The 24592-nt window shown below is 42.8% G+C and overlaps 1 protein-coding gene across 2 annotated transcripts in view; it reads left to right on the top strand.

Moving 5' to 3' along the window:
* FAM124A (family with sequence similarity 124 member A) overlaps positions 1-24592 on the top strand; it is a 54199-nt gene that overhangs the window by 4974 nt on the left and 24633 nt on the right. The window contains exons 1-2 of one of the 2 annotated variants that reach the window (XM_040584380.1): positions 5041-5167; positions 15774-15805. In XM_040584380.1, the coding sequence (XP_040440314.1) occupies positions 5109-5167; positions 15774-15805 (91 nt within the window). In that variant the 5' untranslated portion in view covers positions 5041-5108. Of the gene's footprint in view, positions 1-5040; positions 5168-15773; positions 15806-24592 lie in introns of those variants that run through there. The other variant, XM_040584381.1, reaches the window with a different exon arrangement.

Below are 24592 nucleotides of genomic sequence, written 5' to 3'. Positions count from 1 at the left end.
AACTCCACTGAAAACCCTGGCCTCAATGCTTTGAAGAAACAGCTTTTTATTGCATAGTTGTATTTTACCTCAAAATTATAGAATTTTAGAAGGTTGGGTGTCTGGCTGGAGACCTACCACAAATGAAACTGACCTCATTGTAACCCTTAAAAATCCCAACAACCCGACAGTCTATGTGAGAAACTGCCACAAATATTTTGGCAACTTTTACCAGTCTGAAAGTCAGCCTTTTAGGGCTGACCTAGCATGAAGACTGAACCACATGCCAAGCCGTAACTTTCCACCTCCTTCCAAAACTGCAATTGCCTCCATTGTTTTTAAATCCGCAATCCAGTGTCTTAAGTCCAGTAGTGAATGTTAATAGTCTTGACCTGCAGAGTGCTAATTTCCACCGGGACCACTAAAGGAGAAAACCTTTTCTATAAATGCCAGATCCTGTAAACTGAGAAGTTCATCACTGCAACACCTAGACTGGGATGGAAAGTGCCAGGAATAGGATCCAGAACCCCTTATTAGGGGCAAGATTCTGCCTTTAAAGTCAGGTAGCAGAGAATGGAGACAGCACAATTATAGTCCATTTTGAAAAGTTTTAATTGGGAACAACAAATCCCATCCTTAAGCATCTTTGTCACTTCTTCATCTTACACTACTGAACCCTCTGCTAAGCTAGGTTCTTGGTCTGTCTCTCAAAAACTAGGAGGACTCTAATTTACAGTATAATGCCAGAAGGAACTGCAGTGGCATCTGTCCCCTTTTCTTTGGGAATTGCACAGAAAAAGGGAGAGATCCAAAATGCTGCATGGAAAGAACAGAATCAAGTGCTTTTTTTCCCCAGCAGAGCACCCTTATCACCAGAATTTCAGTTACATGAAAAGGGACACATTTTTCTCCTCTCTCTCTCTACCTGACAGTGAAGTTCTGGCACTGTATAGAAAGAAAGATAGGGGAGAAGCTAGAAATATCCCATAAGTGATACCAGAATTGGTAGGACAGTCACATGGAGCAATGAACAAAAGAGCCACTTCTTTTCACTCACTTCTCTTTGGGCTGCAAATCCAGACGCACGCTCTTCCGCTTGCACTCCATCCTCCCGGCTGGTGCAGGAAAGATGATATCCCAGCAGGCAGAACTCTGGGGGCAGAAAAGAGATTGAAATTTGAATCCAGGTGTGGATTCATTAGGGAAATTGATGCTTTTGCTTCCTCTTCTGTTTTAGTACACGTATGATCTGATGTAGTTTATCTTTCAGCTTTCTACTCTGCCTTTCTTCAGCTCAAGGCTGCAGCTACCGCTCTCCTGCACCGTGTTCTCAGTTACTAGGACCATTATGTGAGGCATGAGGAGGAGGTTCTGCTGCCTGCATTTGCTTCTGTGAGGGCAGAGGTTGTAGCAGCTGGAGGCTGTAGTTAGGTGATGCCTCACTTTGCTGATACAAGCTAGAACAGTGAACCTTGTACAATCTGGACATACAGCACCAGGTACATTGAAAGTTTCCTTTGGAAGGTAGACACATTCTCTTTAGTCCTTGTGTAGGATTTATCATGATAACAGATTTGAACACGGCCATAAAAATTGGCTTTACATCCTCTTTTAAGTACCTTAAGTTCTAATTTAGATCTGGCCCTAGGCAACTAGAGGCAAGAGAAATTTCTGCAGAACTAGCATTAATTTCATGTCTTTGGTGTTTGGTTTTGACAAGAGTGCTTTACCTTTTTAGCATCTTTGAAGATGTCTCCTGATACTTTTGTATCCGAGTTTTTGTGACCACTCCTATTAAATGTTCTGTAATGAAAGGATTGAAATTTGAGGAAACTTAACCTAGGAATATTTTCACTCTTATCCTCATCTTTAAACTGATATCACAGCCTCAAAAGTACAAGAAAATAATTGAAACTTAACTTCTCTTTTCAATGAAACCTACAGAGGAGCCAATGTGAAGCACGGGTTACAGAGAAAACCTAAGTAAAGGCCAGGACTTAACACCTCATTCATTAAGATCTCTGAAATGCTTGGAATTTAATAAAGAGGAGTCTCCTTTCCACCATAATTATGTGAAAGACCATATTAAAACAGAGTTAAATGAGGCAAATATATAAATAAGAGCCTAGAGTTTGTGGTAGCTTTACTTACTATCTTAATTATATATTTCCTTCAAATGTTTCTTTTTTCCCTCCCTCAGACAGATGGAATAAATTAATCTTAAATGCGGCATAAAATCTATTCCAGATCCTCTCATATGCCAGTGCTTAAACATAACTAACTAGAATAATAAAAGTCAGAGATGGAAAAGATCTATTAGCTGACCACCTAAAACTGTACGTACAGAAATGTATCAATTTAACTAAACCTATTTCTAAATAGTTAAGGAGGTTTGGTTACATCTTAAATCAGCTCAACAGTGGCTAGAGTCAATTTATTTCACTTTGAAATCACACTTAAAAGCAAATAGAAGTGACCTGCGTTTAAGCACAACTGCAGTAACTAAATAAATGCATGTGTGTAGACTAAGAATCAGAGAGACAGCGAGGTCTGGTAACACAGACTGCTGATATCTCCTCTGGGGGGCTCAGGGTCCTCCATGGCTGTGGCTGTCAATGGAGAATAAATATTTACCCAAAACAGAGGCCCAAGCTGGGAATAAGGACATACTGAATCATTGTCTCAGATTTGCCTCTCTCTAGCCTTGGACAAATCTCTTAATGACACACCATGTCTGAAAGCACATTAATGCCTCTTACCTGAGGAAGACGATTCAAATATTAGCAGCAGAGAACCAGCTCATGCCGCGGTTCCTTTCACAGCCAGGCTCAGCATTTTGGTTCCAGTCCTAGAAGAAATGGTACGCATTTCATTTTGTGAGTAAATGGTTTGGATGGCAGTTTACCAGTTACAAAGGATAGAAGAGTTTGCTTCTGTACGTTCTGAACTGCTGTGTAGGTGTCTGTATAGGACTGCTCCGTTCTATAGAGTACTTTTTATAGCATTTCATCTAAACTAGCTTTTAGTAATTTGCTGGGGGAAAGATGGAAGAAGGATTGGTATTAAAGGGGTTTATTCGATACCAAAAGCCTTAGATTTGTGAGAATGTCTATGTGAAATCTTCAACATAAACTGAAAAATCTGCTTTCAAAATGACACGCATGCAAACCTAGCTAGATATTCAAAACAGATTAAATACCAGCTTTCCTATCCAATGATTTTTTTTTTTCCCAATTCTTGATGAATAGTAAAGGCTGCAAATTTCTTCTGAAGATCATTGGAGACACACAGTGGACTGACCTGTGATGCTGAGCAGCTGCAGGACCGCACGCAAGCCCGGTGTCTTTCCATGGTAGAGCAGCAGGAATTCACTGGTTTCACAATAAGCATTTCTGTGTTTGGTGCCTGCTTGATGTTCCTACAGTATGCTAACGCCACCCTGACAGCTCCTCCCAAGGTGTTCTCTCCTTTCTTTTGATTTCACAGCAGTCCTGCCTACATCCAGCTTATTTTAGAGAACCAGAGCCATATACTATTGGAGACAACAGTGGCATGAGCTACACCCAGCATAAGCCTGTTAAACAGTGTTAGATGTTACTATGAATTCGTGCTGCTATACACAGCTGTACTACTGTCTGGCAAGCATGGGTATCCTGAAATGAAGGACGTCAATGCCATGCAATGTAGACTACCTAAAAAAGTGTTGGTGGCAAGCTAAACCAGTTTAGCAGTTTTTATGCCAGTGTAAGATTGTCTTGTGCAGTATATTTTTATGGTTTTCTCTATTTTATGTCTCAAATGTTGAGATTTTCTCTATTTTTCTTCTTTCTTGTAAGGCACAGATAATGAAAGAAAATATTAAAAAAAAAACAAACCACAACCTTTTTTTTTCACTTCTGATCACTTTCTACAAGTGGCCATCTCCTGCAGCTGATAGAAACTTGGTAGTTGGTAGAGATTTTTGAAGAGAAAATTCCAATTCATCAAAGATCACATTTGCCATAAAATATTAATGGAAGAGGTTCCCCAGTTCTGTGGTAGATTTATTTTTTTAATTGTCCCACAGTACCTAGATTGTAGGGAACAGAGAACACATTGCAGTTTTGTGCCTGAACCAGATCCAGAAGAGACAGAGAGCTGGTCTGCCAGCTCAGAGGCACAAACTAACAACAAACCAGTGCTGCCCTCTCCTCTTGTAACCCACCACTAGCCTGAATGACCAAGTGGATGAAGACTGAGTTTTATCTTTTATTTTTTAGCAAAGTGAGATCTCGGTTCAGACTTACGCAAGCGAATATCTGTATTTATGTAGGCGATGGAGAGGTGTTCACCTTCAAATCCAAACCAGTCAGACACACCTGACACGTGCAGCGTACAGGAGCTCGCCCACAACTTTTCCCCGCACTCTCATCTTATTGAACACGACTGCCCCGCTACCAGTAGGTTTCCCTACATCAGCATTTCTTCACAGGCAGCATTCAAAATGCTCTTTTTGCATCACATCGGTTTTTGTCATCGTTACAGAAGTTCTCAGGGGGCTGGGAAACCATACCCTACCCGCTTCTGTGTGCGGTTTCAAAATAATCGTGTTCGGTGTAACGAGCAAGTGCCAAGCAGCGCTAAGGGAGACCACAGGGCTGTAATAGCGGATACTCCAAAGCCAGGTGGAGAGTGAGGTGTCCCTCCAGCAGGCTCTCCTAACGCTCACTGGATACGGGGCACCGCACCTTTCAGCCCTTCTTCCTGCTGGAAACCCAAAAGTGATACGCTGAAGGTGCTGAAGTAGTTTCTAAGACAGGAGCCCCCCACCACGGCGGCCCGCCGGCGAGCGCGGAGGAAAGGTGTCCCCTGCGGGCCGGGGGTAGCCGGAGGGGGCCGGCGGCCCCTGCCCCTCCCAGCGGGCTGCCCCGGCGCGGGGCGGCGGGAGAGGGGAAGGGGGGCCCGGCGCCCGCCACGGTGGGGGGGGGGAGGCCGGGCGGGGGAGCGGCTCCGAGCCCCGGGCAGGCGGGCCGGGGCGGGCCGGGCGGCAGCCGCTGCCTGTCGCACACGGCGGAGCGGCAGCGGCAGAGGCAGGTCGCGGCAGCCGCCGCTCCCCCGCGGGAGGGCGGCCGTGGAGCCCCGCCGCCGCCATGGAGAAGCCGCCCGGCGGCGAGGACGACTGCGTGGACTCGGGAGCCGAGACGGGCGGGTGAGTGGCGGGGGACCCTTACCGCCCCCCCGGGCCGCGCCGGCGCTGGGGGCGAAGCTGCCCCCGGGCCCCCGGGGCTGCACTTGTTGCCGGCGGCCGCCGCCGAGCGCGTCCCGGCAGCGGCGGGGCTGGGGCTGGGGCGGCTCCGTGCCCTGGGCAGAGCCTGCCTGCGGCTGCCGGCCCTGCACCCTGGGGAGCCCCCCGCTCGGCACCCCGCTCAGCGCCGGGTGCCCCTTCCCCCTCCCGCCGGGCTGGGGGCCCGGGCGGCCCGGGCGGGCGCGAGCGGCGGCACCGCGCTCGGAGCGCCCCGCCGCCTTTACCTGCTCCTCCGGGCTGAGCGGGGGAAGGCTCCCCATCATCCTCCTCCGCCGTGCGGGGAGGAAGATGCTAAGAGACCCTGGCCGGGGGCTGTAAGTTTGAGCTCCGAAGCACGTTGTGCTGCCTCAGCGGTGGGGCCCAGCGCGGGGCTGGACGGGCTGTAGACAACATTAGTCAGGGCTTGGTGCCGCATCATCCCTGTATCCCAGGATAACTTGTGTCCAGGATAGTCTGGAAGCATGCCCAGCTACCTGTACTGTCCCTGTGGCAGTGACACCCGTGGACAGCATCAGGCAGGTGGAGCTGGCTCCTTGGACTGTCAGAGAGCCACCCGCAAAAGCAGGTTAGATTTTTAGGCACCCTGAAATGGGTCGCTGTTGGCACGGTGCTGGCCGGGCTGACCTGGGAAGTGCCATAAAGTTTGCTAGTAGTTGTCCAGCTTGTGTCATACCAAAGTCAAGGAGAATGACTTTATTTTCTGACTTCATAACCCCACTGCCAGGCATGGACTGTGTTCATTAGTTGAATGGATGACTTCTCTTCAGATCATGGAGCTGCAGGGATGATCCATGGGATCCCCCATTCAGCTCCCACCTTCAGTCCCTCTCTGCGGGAAAGAGAGGGAAGTGCTTTCCAGCCCAGCCTACACGTTGCTGCTGTGGCATCTTGTTGGGAATGACAGGGAGCCTTTGCTCCTCCTCTGGCTCCAGAAGGGCAAAAGGAGGTTGCCCACTCCTGTAAACACTCTTCTCTCCTAGGTCTTCATTCTCCTCCCTCCTGCTTTCCCAATTGTTTTCCTCCCAGCTCCTTGTCTGGTGTATCTCCTTTGGTCTCTAGTCTGACTGTGGCAAAATTGTAATGCTAATTCTTCTTTGCAAAGTGGTATCAGGGCCACAGCACCAAAACTGAAGTAGCATTATTAGAAATTTTAAAAGAGATGGAAATGGAATATGGTAGTCTTTTTCATGCATCCAGCTATTAATTAAAATTACTTTTTTTATCTCTTCTGTGGTCTGAGAAGTTAAGGACATTTTTCATCACTTTGTATTGTGGGCACACCTAACGATTAAAGTTTGAAAATATTTGATGTGACATGAGCTTGAAGGAAAAAAATCCAGTCCTCCTTTCCAGATATTGGGATAACAGGGTTTTAGTCATCTTTGGGGAACGTAGATAAAAGGAAAACAAAATAACCAGTGGATTCACAACCGGTTCAAAGCTCAAAAACTCATTGTCAAGTCACTCTTAATTTGCTGTGTTTTTCTAGAATAGAAAAAGGGGTTTCCTTGGGAGGGACACTTGGAAGGATTTGACCCCAACTGGTGACATTAGCCTTTAGACCTCAGTGACCAGCATGACAGCTGCCTGTGTCCAGTGTCAATGAGGTGCCAAAGCTGATGATTTTATGAAGCATCCCTGTCCCAGACTTGACACTGGAGAGTGTAGGTTAGTGGGAGAGTCTGTCTGAGGAATCTGAACAATGACATATGGCAATTAATAACTACAGTGCTTTGCACTGAAGTTTATTTTGAAAAGCAATGGGTCTCTGCATTTCAATTATTATTTTTAGTTCTGTTTAGCAGCTATTTTAGTCTGATAAACACGTTACGTATGTCTCTTTCACAATGTTTATATTTCAGCTTTCTCACCAAACCAACTGTTCACAGCACTTGCTTTTCCCTCTTACAAGATCTGCTTTTTGCTTTGTCTTGTAGTCTCATCATAGCTAAACTGAGCTGTTTTCTCGATTCTCCGATTACTCAACAGTAAATAAAGAAGAAAAAAAAAGTAACTGTTTTGAAGTTCAACTGTCATCCTCTGAAAGCATGGAGACAACTGTAAGAGTAATTCAGTCACAGTTTTACACCAAGTGGTCCCTTTTTTGTTACAGGGGGAGCAATAGTGGATAGTGACTGTGGTAAATCCAAGCGCTGCAAGCCTTTGACATCTTGATGATCGTATGTAATGATGTGTGAGCTCTTATATGGAGCCTGTACCGCTGAAGCTGCTTATAGCAGCTAACTAATCAAATACATACAGTACTCGATGGGGCATATGTTCCTTAAGGTTTTGCTGCAGCTTCCAGCTACAAAAGCAGGCAAAATTCTGTGCTACAGGCAAGATCAGTTACAGTTTGAAGACTTAATTTTCCTAATCTGTTGGAAAATATGTTACTCTCTCTGTATTTGCCTCAGTAAATAGGGTTGGCAAAGAGGCTGCTAAACAAAAACAGTGTATTTCAAGCTCCTGAATCCAATCAGAATGGATTGAGCCGGTGTTGTCAAGTTCCTAAATAAAGGGAGCAGAACATATAAGCCAATTAATTTATACTATTTATTAATGAGATTTGAAATAGTTTGACCATCCTTGGTCTGAGAGACTTTCCCTGTACAAATTGTATCTTCTCAGGAAACGTATTTTTGGGCTTATCAGTAAATAAAAAACTTATTTCATCTGCTACTGAAACCTTTTAGCCCAGAAGTATGGGAGACAGAGAGCTTTCTCTGGTAATAATTTTAGTAGTGGATTTGTGCTATAAAACCTGAGATTTTAGGAAGAAGAAAATGATCTTTCTTTGGTCTTTGATTAGAAAGCAAACAGAGGGAAAAACAAAAGGTGGAAAGAAATTGAAGGGAGGACAAATAGGTATGTTTAAAGAACTGTAAACAAATTGTAAAGAAAGCAAAAAAATACAGAATTTAATACTAAGTTACTTAAAATGAGTTGTAGAAATGTTCATTTTCAAGTTTTATTGGTTTTACAAGCCATGCAAATGCTTGCTATTTCACTATCCCTACTCTGAATAGCAAAGCAAAGATTTTTGGGGCTAAAACACCCAAAAAGACAAACTAAGACAATTTTAGAAGTTTTTAGGCATTTAATTTTTAAGCAATGAGACAGATTATTGCTGCCACTGATGTTAAGGGCAAAGCATCAGCTGAATTAATTGTATTCAGGACTGACATCCCAAGTGACGCATGACAAATGTGGAAAACAGATAGTTTCTCAGACCTAAAGTCTTGAATTTTTTATTCCTAAACTTTTTTTTGATCATTGTAGCTGTGTTCAAGGATTACTGCTATGCTGTCTCCTATCTATCAAGCATATATGCCTTAACTGAGCATAACACTTCAGTGAGACAGCTGGCATTAGTGAATATTTCAATATATGTGACAACTCCCAGCAGAACTTCACTTGTTCCCTTAGACAGCTGTAAGAGCCCACGTCTTCAAGGGTTCACACCTTCATCGTTAGCTTACTAATAGCACCAAAGTTTGCCTAAACCCTTAGTTTTCTCCTTCCTCACTTAAAAGTCATGTAAAGTTTTGAAGAGTTATAACTTTTAACTTCAATTATTTGAATTTGCAAATTTTCCACTTACATATTTCAAATAATTTATTAAGTATTTTAAGAGAAAGTGGGGAGACATTATCAAACTACAAGGGTTTTTTTTTCCATATAAGTTTAAAATCTAAATATTGATGATGTAAACTGAATTAATTAGTAGTTAATTGCTGAGTGTTTGATGAATTTTAGGCAGAAGGAAAATCATAGTGTTTCTTTGGTAGCAGGCAACTGTGAAGGAACAGTTCAACGATATATAGAGAAATCCATTGTGAAACAGAAAAAGAAAAGATATTTGAAGCTTAGGACACTGTACCATACAGTAGCTATTTTTACCATACTTTTAGAAAAATCCATTACTGTCTTGTTTGTTATTATTCAGGGGGGTTGTTTCCCCCTTTACATTTTCTCTGGTGATGCTGTCCCTCAAATTAATTTTTCAGAAGTTATGTTAATTTTTTGACTGTGCTATACTTGTTTGTTGGTTTTCCTTGTGGCTCTCACTAGCTGCATGTGTGATCCTGGCCAAAACACAAATTATTTGAGCCTCTGTTAAGTAATCTGTTAAGCAGATAAACCCCCCCTTTCTCTACTTGCTGCAGTTCTGTAAAATGTGTGAGATTCCTAAGCAGAAAATACAGTTATTAACAAGAGACAAGGCAGCCCATAAAAAAGACGGTGTACCTCACTTAAAGGTAAAAGTTTTAGGAATATCATAATTCATGTGTGTCCTCGGTCAGATGGGTTGCCTAAACTATCGAATGAATAGCTAAATCGTTTGTTGTGGTGAGAAGTTGCTTTCATGTCACACGTTCCTGGCTTAAAGGGATTCAACACTTATGACTGTGTCATTTGTATGGTTGTTCTTCAATATGACATGTCAGCCTCTTGTCACATATTTCATCGATCTATGAGAAACTCTCAGGAATACATATCACTCACTGCTGCTGAAACCTATTTTAAGGCCTATTTTTACCTTGGGGGTTCTTTTTTTTTTTTTTTTTTTCTGGGACTTTCACTTCCTATATATCCATCATTCCAGATGTGTCAAGGTAGAGAGCTTGTCTCTGATTTGACATTCAAATAACATAAAGTTGAGCTATTTGTCACCAACTGGGGTTGAGGCACCATTTGTAACCAGATTTACTTGGTGTTTGTTGTTGAACTTCAGGGTTTGGTGGAACTTCAGGGTAGGCAGGCCTGCCAGCACATGGCACTGGGACTAGGCACTGAAAGCAAGATTGAAACAGACTTTAAATCACATTCCAGTGGCCAGGAGGTCTGTGCTGACACCTGTGACAACTAGGTCCCAGCAGGCAGTGAGGGTCACCTCAGCTAACTGTGTGAAGGTTAGACGTTTGGTATAAATTAGCTTCTCCTGTTGTTAGTTGAGAGCGCCATGCCCTCAGGAGGGTGATTAACTCGCTGGCTTTGGATGGGTAGGTACGTGCCACCTGAGTCCTGATGCATCCCTCCGGGGAGTGCTTTGAGAGTGAGTAGTGAGCGGGATGTGCAGGCAGGTGTGCTCACTACAGCCCTGTGGTCCTGCTTCAACAGGTGCTTTTTGGAAGATTACAAACAACCTTTCATCCTTATACAATAATGATGATGGTGATACCTCTCCCACGGGGCCTCAAACACTACTGTTGGCAATAAGGTCCTGAGTGTAGTAGTTATCGAGGTGCATGATGGGAATCCATCATCTGACTCCATTGCTCCACTAGAAATCCAGAGCAAGGCATTTTGAGACAAGTGGCTCTGAGTTATTCCGCTGCAGTCATCTTGACTACACAAACAGAAGTACCGTGAAGGTAATGGGTTTGCATTGGACTGATATTAGTGAAACAGACTGTAACCTGACTCACGGGGTCTGGTGAGAAGAAACCCAGGAAAGAGCTACAAAGCTAAATCTTCTGACTCGCCCATTGCGCTTACGCTGCTATAAAATCCTTCTGTGTGCCCTGTGGAGTGCTCTCTAGGGGAGAGAAGGCAAAGAAGCTGTTAAATACAGTTCTTAATACAGAACAATGAAATCTGAAACAACACTGGGTAGAGAAGGCAGGGGAAAAGTGAATCCAGCAGGTGCCATTCCGGCAGTCTTACACAACAGAAGGATGCAGACAGCAGAAGAGCTAGTAAACTTTACACGATTTCATTTTTTTGGAGTGGGGGCTAGGGTCCTGGCAATGGAGACCTTGGGCATATCGTGGTGTAGTATTGTGTTAGACTAACTTGAGAGACGTGTGTTCATTTTACACAGCAGACTGCCTTGTGGAGGTGCCGTCTGGCTCAGAAGCCCTAGTTACAGCCATGCCAGTGCATTAAACAGCATATGGGGGTGTCCCTGAGCACTGTTGTCCATAGTGTTGAATACTTAAATGGCTGATGGCATCAGTTTGGGTGGGGCCATCTAGCTCTCTGCCATGTGGTTCTTGGGTGTGTTCTACCGTGGGCCAGGGGACTTGTTTTACCACATTACTGTGGCCCAGGGACCGTTCCCAGTAGACCACTTGCCAGCGTGTTTTGGAATGCAAGATGTTTTAATGGTACAGGTGCAGACTGTTTCATGGCAGTTGGCCTTGCTCCCAGACAGTTCTCTTTAGCGTATTTGTTTATTACTGTAGAAATCACTGCTGTAGCTATGTTATCGTGATGCTGTGCCATGGCTGATCAGCGTGCCAAAGTAACCCAAGCACAGTGCGACGCTGGTGTAGCTACATTGGTTGTGTGATTCAGAGATGTAACGTAGCTTACCCAAAGAAACAGGTTTAGTGTCCTTACGTACTGTATTCAGTAACTGCAAGTCGCACTAGCAGCTACTTACTGGTATTCCGTGGGCTCTTTCCCTGTCCTGGGTATTTTGAGGCTCTGCATTACCCATCAGCAATGAGTATAGCGCATGCTGATCTCAGAGGATTGCTCAGGATCTTTTGTGCTTCTGATGGTCTTATGATCTCTGGTAACACACCGTCTTGATTCTTCAACAGTGCTAATGGGAATCGAGGTCCCACATTTATCTCAAGCTTCTACATTCCTATTTTAATGTCTCTTGACATCTTCACAGCTTCTCTTTGCTGGTGGGCTGACCGTTGAGCACAAATTCTTTGCAGACTGGTGTGCCTTTTGACTGAGCAATGAGCCTTCCTTTTCAGTACCTCCAACTGCTTCAGTACCCTTTTTGATCATTTTTTCTTCATTATGTGCCTATAAAGGGAACAGTCCTCCATTTGTTCAGTTTCTGTCCTGAATGTCTCTTTCCTTTTATCTATAATATAATATCTATCAGAGGAAATAGCTTGCTGCAAGACCATGTAATTGGTCTGGAAACTCTAAGCCCCGGTATGGCCTCAGTCTGTCACCATTAAAGCCCATGAGTGCTTTACTCTTGAGTTATCCTAATGGGGAAAACCTCTTCCAAGGGAACTGATAACAGCTGATACTCGGGGATGTTGAAAACAGGGATGGAAAGCATGGGAAGGAATAAAGTTGCTTGATGTCCAGAGAATCTACGGGAGATGTTTATTTCGGTACTTATTTTTTCTAATGCATGATCTTGTCAAAGGGAATGTTCGTTGTATATACTAGTCTAAAAAGCTTAGAAGACTTACAGAAACTTCAGAATTTAGTATCCTAAATAGCTGACTACAAGGAAAAAAAAAATATATTTTATAAACCACTTACCAGAGCGTGTCATGAATCTGAATCTTTTGTGCTAATGTTTTGAAAATATTAAGGATTTTCCTAACACTGTTGGTTTTGTTCTTAAGGACTAGATTCAAGACAAAGAAATTCTAAGAAAGAAAGTAGTCAGAGGGAGGACAAAAGGTGTTTTAGGTTGGCCCTCAGAGCACGTAGAGAGACTCATATTCATCCCATTTAGTTTGAGGCATGTAGCTGAGAGTCCTGCATTAGGAATGTGGCTTCTGTAGGCTGCATCTCTAGACAACAGCTAGAGAGAGGCCCACTTCAGACCTCAGGGTTTTTTTTCATTACAGAGGGAGCTTAGGGAGGGTACAGTCCTCATTTCGGCATCTGAGGTTGACATAAGCCTTTGAGTTTAATTATCCTTTTTTTAATTCTGTGTATGCCAGTTGTGCAACAAACATGAATTAAATATTAGCTTGAACCATATTAGAATTACAAAAAAAACCCCAATACAATTCTAAAGCCTATTAAAATGTGTCTGTGCAATTAGTCTCCAAGCACTCTGTCGTCTCCTCCTTTCTCACTCCCTATCTTTTTATTTTTCCTCTTGTCTCATTTTTCATGTCCTGCCTGTACATAGACTGCCACTTCCTCAGTTCAGGACTCATTAATTCTCCATGTCCTATAATGTGCCTGCAGCACTTTGGGATAATAAAATAACAGTGTGAAGTAATAGAAAGCTGCCTTTACTTGCAGTAAGCAAAAGGCAAAATGTTGTCTCGCTTCCATCCGAAACACAAGCAGTGCAGATTCATATTGAATTAGCCACCAGCTGACGAAGACAGATACATTGAAGGACAGCCCCGGGCTGTTTTCAAACAGAAGTGCAGCCTAAATGAGTCCTTGCCTGGGATGCTTGGAGGCAGCTGGATGTATATTGCTTGCCTCTGGGCTTGTGAAGAGTGACATGATACACAGTTTTCACACCCTTCCAAATATACATGGTGCCAAATGATAGCGGCATGGTCTGCTGGTGAAAATGCCATGCAGCTTTATGGCCCACACAGCACTACTCAGCCAGCCCCTGGGGTCGCTTCCCCTTGGTCCCTGCCCAGAGGTGGGCCAGCGGTGCGTACGTGGCCCAGCAGTAGGAAGGAGGAGGTGTCCTTCTCAGCTCATGTCATCACTGCCTTTACCATTCCCAGCTACACAAGGGTTCTGGGGGAGGTTGGTTGAGGGACAGCAATTTATTCATGGAGGAAGTGCTATGCAGTGTAGAGGAATTCTAGAGGACTGTATGAAAAATTTATTTGTAAAAGGTTGTAATCTTTGTTAAAAACATAAGAAAAAAAGTGGGGGCGGGGAAGTGCAGTGGAATGAAGCTGTGTTAATTACCATTGATAATATACAACTGTGGGTTGGCCAATGTAGATAAGGTGCAGCTGTGGCTGGTGAAGTAGTTGAGAGCCAAGGAAGAGAGAGTAGCTGAGGAAGAAGCAGAGAGAACACATGCCCTGGATGAGGTGAGACAAGGAGAAGGCATCAGAGGGACTGGCATGAAGAGTATGTTGGTATGAGATGTAAAGCCCTTGTTGCAGTTTGGTGGTTTTGAGAGTGCTGTGACAATGTAGCAGGTACATATGAGGTGACTGAGGGGGGGTTACTAATGACCTGATCCTGTGGTCTCTGCCATGTGTGATAAAGATATGTCCTTGCTCCTTGTTGTTATTGAAGTGGTTGGGGGTGCAGGTTTTAGCAAAGGAGAGAGCAAGAGAGAGATGCAAGCCCCCATCCGCAACTCTCTCCCCAGAACTGCACAGACCTTTTTCCAAAACTACAATAACCTCATAGAACTTGACAGTATTTGTGGCAATATTTCCATAGTATTGTGAAAAATTCAGCTTGTGTCATCTTTCACTAGTCCAGCAGGATTGGCAAGAAGAGTTGAGGGTAGTTTCTCATGGTCTGTTTCACCTAAAGTAGCAGTCTTAGCATATGATCTGCAGAACACTGAGTGCTAAGCACGGGGTTGTGAAATACGGGGATGACTGTAATTGCTTAAGCTTCTTCTGCAGAGACATATCCATATTAAAATCAAAAGTGGCCACTACAGTTATACGGAGTTGATGTCCTTTATTCCCTTGGATGCCTGAGAGCCTAGAGTATGAAGTATCCCGAGAACATGCTTAGGATGGTATCCATTTCCAGACCAATATCTTGGGAGTCAAGGCTCACATGTTTGTTTGTTTTTTATTTAAAGCAATATTGCAAACTTGTTGCAATTATTTATATAAAACAAGCATTTAGGTTTGGATCCAAGAACTGTTACGGCTCCCTGAATGGTTTGCCTGTTATGTTCAGGGCACTGCAGGGCTTACATGTGAGGCATTAATTGTGGCAGAGAGCTCCGGTGAGTGGGGTCTGTTCTGGGGAGCCAGCACATGGAGGGGTGGAGGCTGCGTGACTGTGAGCTCCAAAACCAAACACTCAGAAGTCAGACATAGGGCCTCAGAAGTGGAAATTATTTTTTTTTTTTTTAATATTCAGTGATGGCATATTTGTTTTACCTTAGTATTTCTGAACCTTTAGGATGTAAACGGGCCATGTCTTAATCAGCCCAGAATCAGGTTTTCAGGAGTTTGGGATTATATGCAACTGCAAAGTTAATTGCACTGTTGCTGAAAAAACTGCTCTGTATTTCTCATGGGTTATCCAGAATGCTCTGTAGTAGAACCAGTTTTACTGAGAGTTGTCTTGAAGAGGAAAAGTCTTTCCTAAAGCAAAAAGCTTTGTCATCTAGATGTTTATATTTGGTAGTCATTTTGTGTCTTCACTGCTAGATGTGACCAAAGAACAATAAAAGCTCTGCTCTTTGAGTAGAGTTCTCTTAAAAAAAAAAAAAAAAAAGTCTGCAAAACAGCATTTAGAGGACATGAAGTGGGGAAGATGAGGAGCAGAGTCAAAATGTAGTAGATTTCTGCTCCTAACCTATCTCTGAAGCAGCCTGTTTTGTTCTTGTAGAGAGCATTCTGAGGTTTAATTTTTACACCTAAAATTAGGTAGCCTGAATATCCCTTAAATAAAACCCTAATTGCTTTACTCACTCTATGTAGGTGTTTTCAAAATCCACGAGATGCCGGGTTTTCTCTTCAAAACCTGTTCCAGTTATTATCTTAGCACAAAAATAATGCTAAATGGTTGTTAAACTGTTTTAATATGCAATGTGAGTTAGATTTGGTATGTTTTTCATTATCTCTTTTAGATTTAATATGGTCTAACTGAAATCTTTGTCTTGCAGGTCTGAGTACAGCCGTATGTCCTCTACCAGCAGTGAGTATAACTTTGAGAATTTTTCTTGAAATGGATTTTCATATTTTCTTTTTTCTAGCTGCTAATATTTATTAACATCAGCCTAGTGTTATGATGGAGTTCACTCTGACACAGTAAAGCCCCTGTTCATTCTTTTCTTGGATCTATGTCTAGGAACAGTATGGAAAATTAAACTGGTTGGATGTTTATGACCAAAATACAAGCCACGTGTAAAGTCACAAAATATTGGAGCTCACAAGAATGCAAGGCAAAATGAGAACAAAATCTGTAAACACGTGGCCAGTGTAAATGGGTCCTCCAGCCAAATGAGTTTGCAGTGATGAATGTCATTAGAGCTGGGGGATGCAGGAATACTTGAACACTTATTGTAAGCTGATGCCAAGGAAGCACTTGAGTGCAAATTCTGTGAAGCATTTCTTTGATTTCAGATATGATAGATGCTCTAGTAAATGTCAGAATCTTTCTATTTGTTTACTATAGCCAGTTGAATTTCAGGTTATCCAACTGATAAAATGTGAATCCTGGTGTCTGGATTATTTTTTTCTTTTTTTCAGCAACGCAAAATGGCAGTTCTTTAAGGAACAAGGAGTGCTTTTTCAGTCCTTTATCTACCCACTCCAACCATCTTCTCAGTTGTAGGACATACTGTATCCAATGCACTTGGAAATGCAATAGTGCTTATTCATGCACAGCTACTAGTATCTCTGTCTTGTCAAAGTGCAAGGTGATGCCTGTCTCCCTGATTCACATGTAGACGTGAGCTTTATTTATGCCAAGCAGGCAGATCAAAAATTCACAGATGACAAATTGTGTTTTATAATCTGGATCTTTAAGCGCCATGAAAATCAGAGGGGAAGAAAGCTGTCAGTTTTTTTTCTCGTTCACACATTCTGGCTGAAGCGTGGAGAGGGTTATTTTCCATCTCCCATGGTCTTCAGCGGTGGGCTTTTATTGATTTCAACAAGAGCTGAATCAGACAGTGTTCGTAATGTCTGGCTCCTGAGCTGATGTGACTAGCAGGGAGCTCGCTGTCTTTCCTCCATCTGCTCAGAGTGTGTGTGTGTCTGAGAAAGGAAAATGCTGAACTAAATTCTCTCTGAATTCTGTTGTTTAAGTAGATTTCTGGATTCCCACTGTCAGACATAATTTTTTAAATGATTGGGAGGCAAAACCCAAGCAATTGACTTTTCTGGGATAGTAAAAGCGTATTGGATTTCACTGGTTACACCAGATGTGTGCCCCACCACACCCTCAGCTCGCAATTTTGGGTGATGGCTTGTGGAGTACGCTGCCAGCTTCCTGTGTTTTTTGGGTGGGGACTCGTAGTTATTTTCCTAGTAGAAATGCTTATTTGGCAGAGAAGTTCAGAAGACAAGGTGTAAGTAGAGTATTTCTCATCTAAAAATCTGGTTTTGGTCCCTTACCGACTTTGCATGACTACTGCCTGCACCTTTTACAAATAAAGGTAACAAATTACATTTGTAAGTCTTTGTTTTTATTACATGAACTGTTTGTAAGCGTAAATTTGGGTTGTGTGGCAGCTACACTGTGTCACATTAACTGTGGTCACCTCAGTGTCTTGCTGGCCAGGGCTGTCCAGAATATGTGGGGATTACAGGGGTGTTTCAGCACCAGTAATTTGTCAGTACAAGGAGGTATTATCATTCCAGCAAAGACACAGAAGTTTAGGGGGCAGGACAGTCATCTTCTTTCTCTTTTCTGCTTCCAAGGCAAGTTATATTGATACAGCTTCACAAGTGGCAGCATTTAACTTTGCATTTTGTGGGGTTTGCGTGGTTGGTTTGGTTAGACAGTGCAAGATAACAGAAACAGCTACACAAAAGAATTTCAGCAAAATAGAAATGCTTTCGTGTTGGAGGCTGACAGTCAGGGGGTGCATAATGCATTTGAAGAAAATATTGTTGGGGAAGAGATACTAGGCCAAATCACCTTATTTTCCCCATTTTAATTTCTCTGAGGGAAAGATTCAGCAAGTGGTATCATCCATAATACAGAAAGCAGTCTAATCAATGATGCTGTTAGTCCCTAACATAATACAAAGTAAGGTGTTGTAAATTACAAAGCAAAGAATCTCTGTTTCCTACAGCTGCTTCATCTGAAGCTCCTGTTCTAATGAAGTGGAGTTTATCTAAACCAGAGGGATCATGGGCTAATTTGGTTTTATAGGGGTCTTATTCAGTGGTATCGATGAAGCTTCAATTTCAGCTTTTAATAAAAGAACAACCTTCTAAATTTCTGGATGAACTCCACCGGACGATGGTTTTCCACAGACATGCCAAGAAAAGGATAAGAGAGATTTAGCAGGTGAATTAAATACAGCTGCCTATATCACTTGCTGCGATGCCAACAGCTGAACAAACTGCAGGAATTTACACCACTGCAAAAGTAGACAGGAATTCTAGACCCCCCCCAGTCAGAAGTAAAATCTTATTGGGTGCTTTATGGCTGTCATGGGTTAACCCCAGATGACAATTAAGCACCACACAGCCCCTTGCTCGCTCCCCACCCCCCTCCCTGCAGCAGGGTGGGGGACACAATCGAAAAAGTAAAACTGAGCAAACACGTGGGTTGAGATAATGACAGTTTAATGGGACAGAAAAGGAAGAAAACAATAGCTATGATCAAAGATTTAGAATATAGAGACAAGTGATGCACAATGCGGTTGCCCACCACCCGCTGACCGATGCCCGGCCAGCTTTGCCCCTGGTTTATATGCTGAGCATGGCACCGTATGGTACGGAATAGCCCTGGGGTCAGCTGGGGTCAGCTGTCCTGGCTGTGTCCCCTCCCAGCTTCTTGTGCCCCCCAGCATGCTCACTGGCAGGGCATGACAAACTGAAAAGTCTTTGACTTATAAAATAACGCTTTCTAGCAACAACTAAAAACATCAGTGTGTTATCAACATGACTGTGCTACTAAATCACTATACCAGCTACTAGGAAGAAATTTAACCCTCTCCCAGCCAAAACCAGGACAATGCCAATGGAAGGATCATTTTGTACATGCGTTATTTCTAGTACTTATTTTCCCTAAGCATGTGGCAGCAGTTATCATGGGCAGCGTATGCTTCAGCAGTTCAAAGCCCTGCCTGGTGGGTTGATTGGACCTTGGGTCTTATGCCGCATCTCAATTCTTTTCTTCTTTGATCTTGTGTCCTGGCTGTGGGTAATCCAAAAATGTTTTTTCCTGGCAGCGTTCATCTAATGTTTGTGGCTTTATACAGCAAGTACTTTGAGAGAGAGTACCAAAGTTTGCTGAGTGTGTTTATTTCTGCAAGAAAATGCAGTGGGTATCTGCTGTGAGGGCTCTGGCTATTGTCAGGGTGACTGTGTGCCATTTTGCCTTTTCATATTGGGCAGAGTAAGCAGGCCATGCAAACCTGTCTGCTGGATGCTGGGGTCTGAGGTGGTACATTTTGAAAAGTTCAGCAGTGTGATTCCAAGGAAGAGAAACGCTAAATTTATTTTGACTTCCCCGCCCCGCCTCCCCTGAATTCTGTTGCGTATAGCCACTTTTCCCTTTGTTCTTTAGCAGGAGGTGTGCTTTGTCTTACTAGGATGTTTTGCCCGTTGGTGTGCTCCTCATTAATCTAGGAAATGTGTTAAGCTTCTTTTCGCTCATGTTCTCAATTACATTTTCAATTACAGTTTTCAATTACTATTAGGGATCCCTGTTCATACATGAGAGGGAATTGTGCTAGGCACTTTACACACACAGAAGAGACCTTTACCCAAAGTACATAATCCCAAAATATAAAGACCATAGGTGGCATATGGATACAGGCAGTTGGAATCACAAAGAAATAATTAATTGGTGTTGGTCAGCACAATAAGCAACAGTCTCTGCATATCAACATTTTAATTATCTTCAAATTGCTTTGAGCTATGTATTTCAAGGATGATTTTTGACCAGGGAGGAGGAGTTTTAATGGGGACTGCTTATTTCCGCCTCTGCATAATCTTTGCATTTATGATAATGGCTCTTCAGAAAGGCTCAAACCAGGAGTGGGCATTGTGAAGCAAGACTTTTGTGATTTGTAACATTTGAAATATTCCGTACTTTGTTAGGCTCCATACCTCTGGAGCCAGTTGAACCAGGTTGTCTTAGAAATTATTGTGGAGGTGATTATTCTGCTGCCCCCACCCCCCCGACACTTTTCAGCTAGGCAATCAGTAGGGAGCTGTCTAGATACATGTTCGTACCATTCCAGCTACATTGGTAAATGAAACATAAAAGTGGCATTATGGGATAAGATACAAGTTTGTGGCAGATTTTAGAGCATTTGAGACGGTAAAAGTGTGTAGCATGTAGTGGTTCACGTTGTGCTTCTCAATGAAGTAAAGGGCTTGTCATTCACCTGCTTTGCAGTCAGAAAGCTGGTAATTAGCCTTCCTTCCCCTGCTCCCCTGCCTTTCATTTAGCAGCTGGGAAACGGTCGAGTCCTGCTAGGGTGCTTTTCAGTTGTTTGTATTCTTCCATGGTAAACCTGAGAGCTGGGATATTGAGATTTTTGTGCATGCTTCCTAACCCATGGAATTTTACCCACTTTCTGGTTCTAAAAATGAAGCGCAAGACAGTTTCTTTTGGCAGATTTAAAAATATGTGAGTTACCGAGCATGTTTCTTTTTAATACATTTTTTTCAGTTTGGCATTCCGTTCCTGTGCTTGTATAAACTCAGATCTTTGTTTTGGGATTTGGTCAGTGTTTTGTCAGTGTTATCTGCATCAGCTCCCTGGGCTGGTTTTGGACTCTGTTTTCTCTGCCAGCGTTAAAAGCCCTCATGTGCAAAACTTGCAGTCTTTATGGAGGGCTAGTAAGGGCAAAGTTTCTCTTATTCTTGATTCCAGAAGCAGGGTGAGGTACTAAGGCTGCATCTTACCTCCATGCACTAGCTGTGTGTTGAAATAGGCTGCCCTAATGGCTCTTTGGATTGTAGATTTTATATCCTGAGTGGTGTTTGCTCTTTGTGATGGATCTGGCCATGGGGAATGGGAAATCACCAGCACTACAGTACTTGCTGCTTATGAAAAGCCCCTTGAAACCTAGTGTTTGTGTATGCACCCTGAACTAGTCCAAGATGACATACCCTAATCTATGTCCTTTTTCTTTCAGAGTTATTCCCAGTCTTTTTTTAGACGCCTAGCAATCCTCATTTAAGACAGTTAGGGTAAGTTAATGGCATGTAGCCAAGTGACAATATTCAAATAAGAAAAAAACCGTTGCCCAAAACCTAGTGCTGTCCTGAACTTGAGGTAAATCTTTGTTTTCTTGGAGCTGCATTACCTTTCTTTGCTGATTCAGTGCTGTGTTTACTTGCTCTCATTTTGAGTAACTGTGTTTACTTTGAAGCCAGCTGTGAAGTTAGGGCCTCATTAGAAGTAGAGATTATGTTTTTGTATGCACTGTCATTTTGAGGACCCATCAAAAGCTACTTGAGTACCAATGCAGTCCATCAGGTAGGTTGGGAGGGGTCAGCATTAGGCCACCTTGCCCATTGATGCTCAGAGCTTGCCAAGGCACAGTTACATGACAGTTTTCACACCACTTCCATGCTGTGTGCGTGTGACAATGTGCTGCTGCTCTCTTTTGCTCTGTTTTGTCTCTTTTTTTTTTTCTCTTTTTTTTTTTTTCCCTCTCACCATGACATCTGCTTCTTGATGTTACCTGCCAAGAATCTTCCTCTTCCCTCTCTTGTTAGATTGTAAGTGTTGTTGGAGGGAAATGTGAAAAGGAAAACGTATCCGTGAATAAAAGAGAGAGTCAGATCCAGCCTGAGCACTAGGCCCTTTACAGAGGGGAGCAAAGTCAGTGTCTCTAGAAGTTCTCCCATTTCTAACTTGTAAGAATTTTTGTTACCAAACACTCAGAGATTGAGGGATCGTGTCTCAGAATGGGCACTAATGGAGCTTTTGACAAAAAACAGAAGATGAAGCCTTCCTGGTTGCAGAGGTAATGGGAGCTACTGGAGTGTAAGGATCTATAGTATTAAGCAGACTTATAGGTGCCTTGTAACAATAGCATATGGAAAAATTGCTTCCTGTTACTTGTGTATCATTTCAAAATCTGGCTGCCTTCCCTTTACTGTTAAAGGTGATGGAAACTAACCAGGAGCAGGAAGGGGGCTGGGTTTGATTTGGGCTTTTAAAAATCTGTCAAAAAGCTAAAATTTTGTAATACAATCACCTACTTTAAGTTAGTTTAGTTAAAACTGGTTCTGACCCAGGCACTGCTGGACTGGGTGTCATCTCCATTTCTCCATATTTCTCCAAACAATGTAATTTAATAAGTGCAAGGATATATTTATATTCTTTTACTGCAATACAAAGGTATAGTGTAGTTTATTGTTTCTTATTTCCACAGAGAACTGAGATGCTTTTACAATGGCTGGCAACAAGCTGTATTAAATACAATTGTAAAAACAATTTACAGTGGGCTTGCCAGCATCATGCTATATTTCCAGAAGGTGTTATTATAAAAGGGAGACTAATTAAAGTATGAGGAAAAATGGAAGAGGAAATTGGACCCAAATCATGTGGAGCTCTTAGCCTGCAGCATCTGTCAATGTTGCAAATTCAGGTATTTTATATAGCAGTGAAATCTAAAGTGTCAGCTCCTGTGGAAAATACAGTAAGCATCTTCTCTATATCTTGCCTGGCCTGTGTTATGCTGCTAGAGGTAAAGAGCAGTGCTGTTTCCTACTGTGGCTGTGTGAAGAAGGAAAATGTTATTGATACATACCGCCCAGCAGTCTTTGGCTGTGCAAAACATGTTTATGGAGCTGCTTGTGATCATGCTCCACCGTGATGAAGGAGCAAAGCTTGCATACAGGATAGAAAAGTATAGTACCGAACCACAGAAAGTTGAGGTTGGAAGGCACCTTTGGAGACTGTCTAGTCCCAAAAGCTCTGCTGAAAGCAGGGGCAGTGAGAGTGGGTTGCTCAGGGCAATATCCCATTCTGTTCTGAATATCCCCACTGCCTGTCTGGGCAACCTCTTCCAGTAAGTGACCAGCCTCATGGTAAAAAAGGCATCTTCTTGTTTAAAAAGAATTTCCTGTATTTCAGTTTGAATCATCAGCCGAGAGCAACATCAGCAGGCCCTGCTGCTTTCCAGTCCCTAATTTCTGTCTAGGTTGCAGAATTTTTATTCAACTTCCTCCTGTTTCACTATGGTATTTGATCACACAGCACCATTCCCACTCCCAGCCCCATCAGCATCCCAGTCCTATCCACAAGCATCCACAGATGATGCATCCTGATTTTCAGGAGCTGCAAATGGACCCTTGCCTATGACAGGAACAGCACGGAGTTATCACTGCTGCCAAGCACCATTGCCTGGAAACTATGCTAGAGAGCTTGATATTGAGTTGACATTGTTATTTGCACTTTTACCTTTCAAGAAGTTGAGGTTAGGATGCTGTTCTAGTAGGGAGACAGTGTGTTGAGGTTGGTCTTACTGCATATGGTTGTCCAGGAGCATAAATGCAGAGAGGAAATATCTCCCTAAAGACATGACTAAAGATGGCCAGTGGCCAGAAAGAGAAGATAAAAAAGAAATGAAGCACAGACATGTGTAAGGACATGCACAAATGAATGTGTAACTGTGCTTGAAATCAAATTTAGGTTTGATTTTTGCATGTCAAGTGCGTGGCATTAACCACAAACATGCCCTTCCCCTTGTGAAGGCTGAAGTTCTTGTTTAAATGTATTTAGCTTGGAGTAGCCCACGTTTCTGTTCTTCGTTAATATCAGAGTTTCACTCTTCAGGATCATTTAGCATGCACCAAACTGTGTCCCCTATGGTTAAATTACTTCCTACTGGCTTAGTGCTAGCTTGGCATTTCTGTATCAAAGGGGTGTAACTGTACTCTAAATGGTTACTGGATCAGAACTATCAAAAATCTGGGCTTGTTGTTTTGTATGTTTTCTGACCACATGCGGTCAGGGTTTTTTCCTGTTACGTAGACAAAGCAGGTAAAAACTGGACTAGTAATTAAAAAAAAAATAATTGTGTATGAATGACAATCTGAATGCTTTTCTAGCTCCTTTTTAAAGCACACATAGTCATAATCAAAACCACAGAGGCAAATATTTCATCTCTCTCATTACCAAACAGATTCAGAAACAGGAAATCTTTGGTAGACACTGAGCTATCGAGTCCCACAGAATTGTAGTAAAAATTTACAGGAAAGATTTTAGAGAAAGTTAAATTGGATTATTAGGTGATGTGGATTGAATTTCCCTCTGTGGAAGTATTATTGCTGCTGTCCCAGAAAACCACAAGGAGCTAGGCAGTCATTTAGTGGGTCTTCTACTTTAGGCAGTAGATTGCAGGAAAGATCTTGGCATTCCAAGTTCAGCTGGTACAGTGACGAGAATGATGTGGAAAGTGTTGAGACGTCTGTCTGAATTGTTAAAGGCCAAACAGCAAAGCTAAAAAAAAACCTGTCCCATGGCAACTCCTGACTCGGAGGCAGTAGTTGTGGTAGAATGGGAAAAGCCATCTGACTCACTGAGTCAAATGACAAAACACTTGTGAAGGCTGAAGCTGTTAAGGCAGTTTCTACTAAATGCATGCTGTCTTGACAGTGCCGACAATTAGTTTCCTCACTTTATGGCTGCAGTACATTATGGTGGTGCATTTTCTTTAATTTCAACTTTTAAAAATAAATAAATAGAATTTATTTATGCAAGCTCAGTGGGGAACTGGGACATTTAATAGTTGGTGTGTGCCACATTCTAGAGCAATAGATGTCCTCTGCCTGC

This window comes from Falco naumanni, chromosome 2, assembly GCF_017639655.2.
Source record: "Falco naumanni isolate bFalNau1 chromosome 2, bFalNau1.pat, whole genome shotgun sequence".
Lineage (NCBI taxonomy): Eukaryota > Metazoa > Chordata > Aves > Falconiformes > Falconidae > Falco > Falco naumanni.
This window is presented reverse-complemented; position numbering and strand designations above follow the sequence as displayed.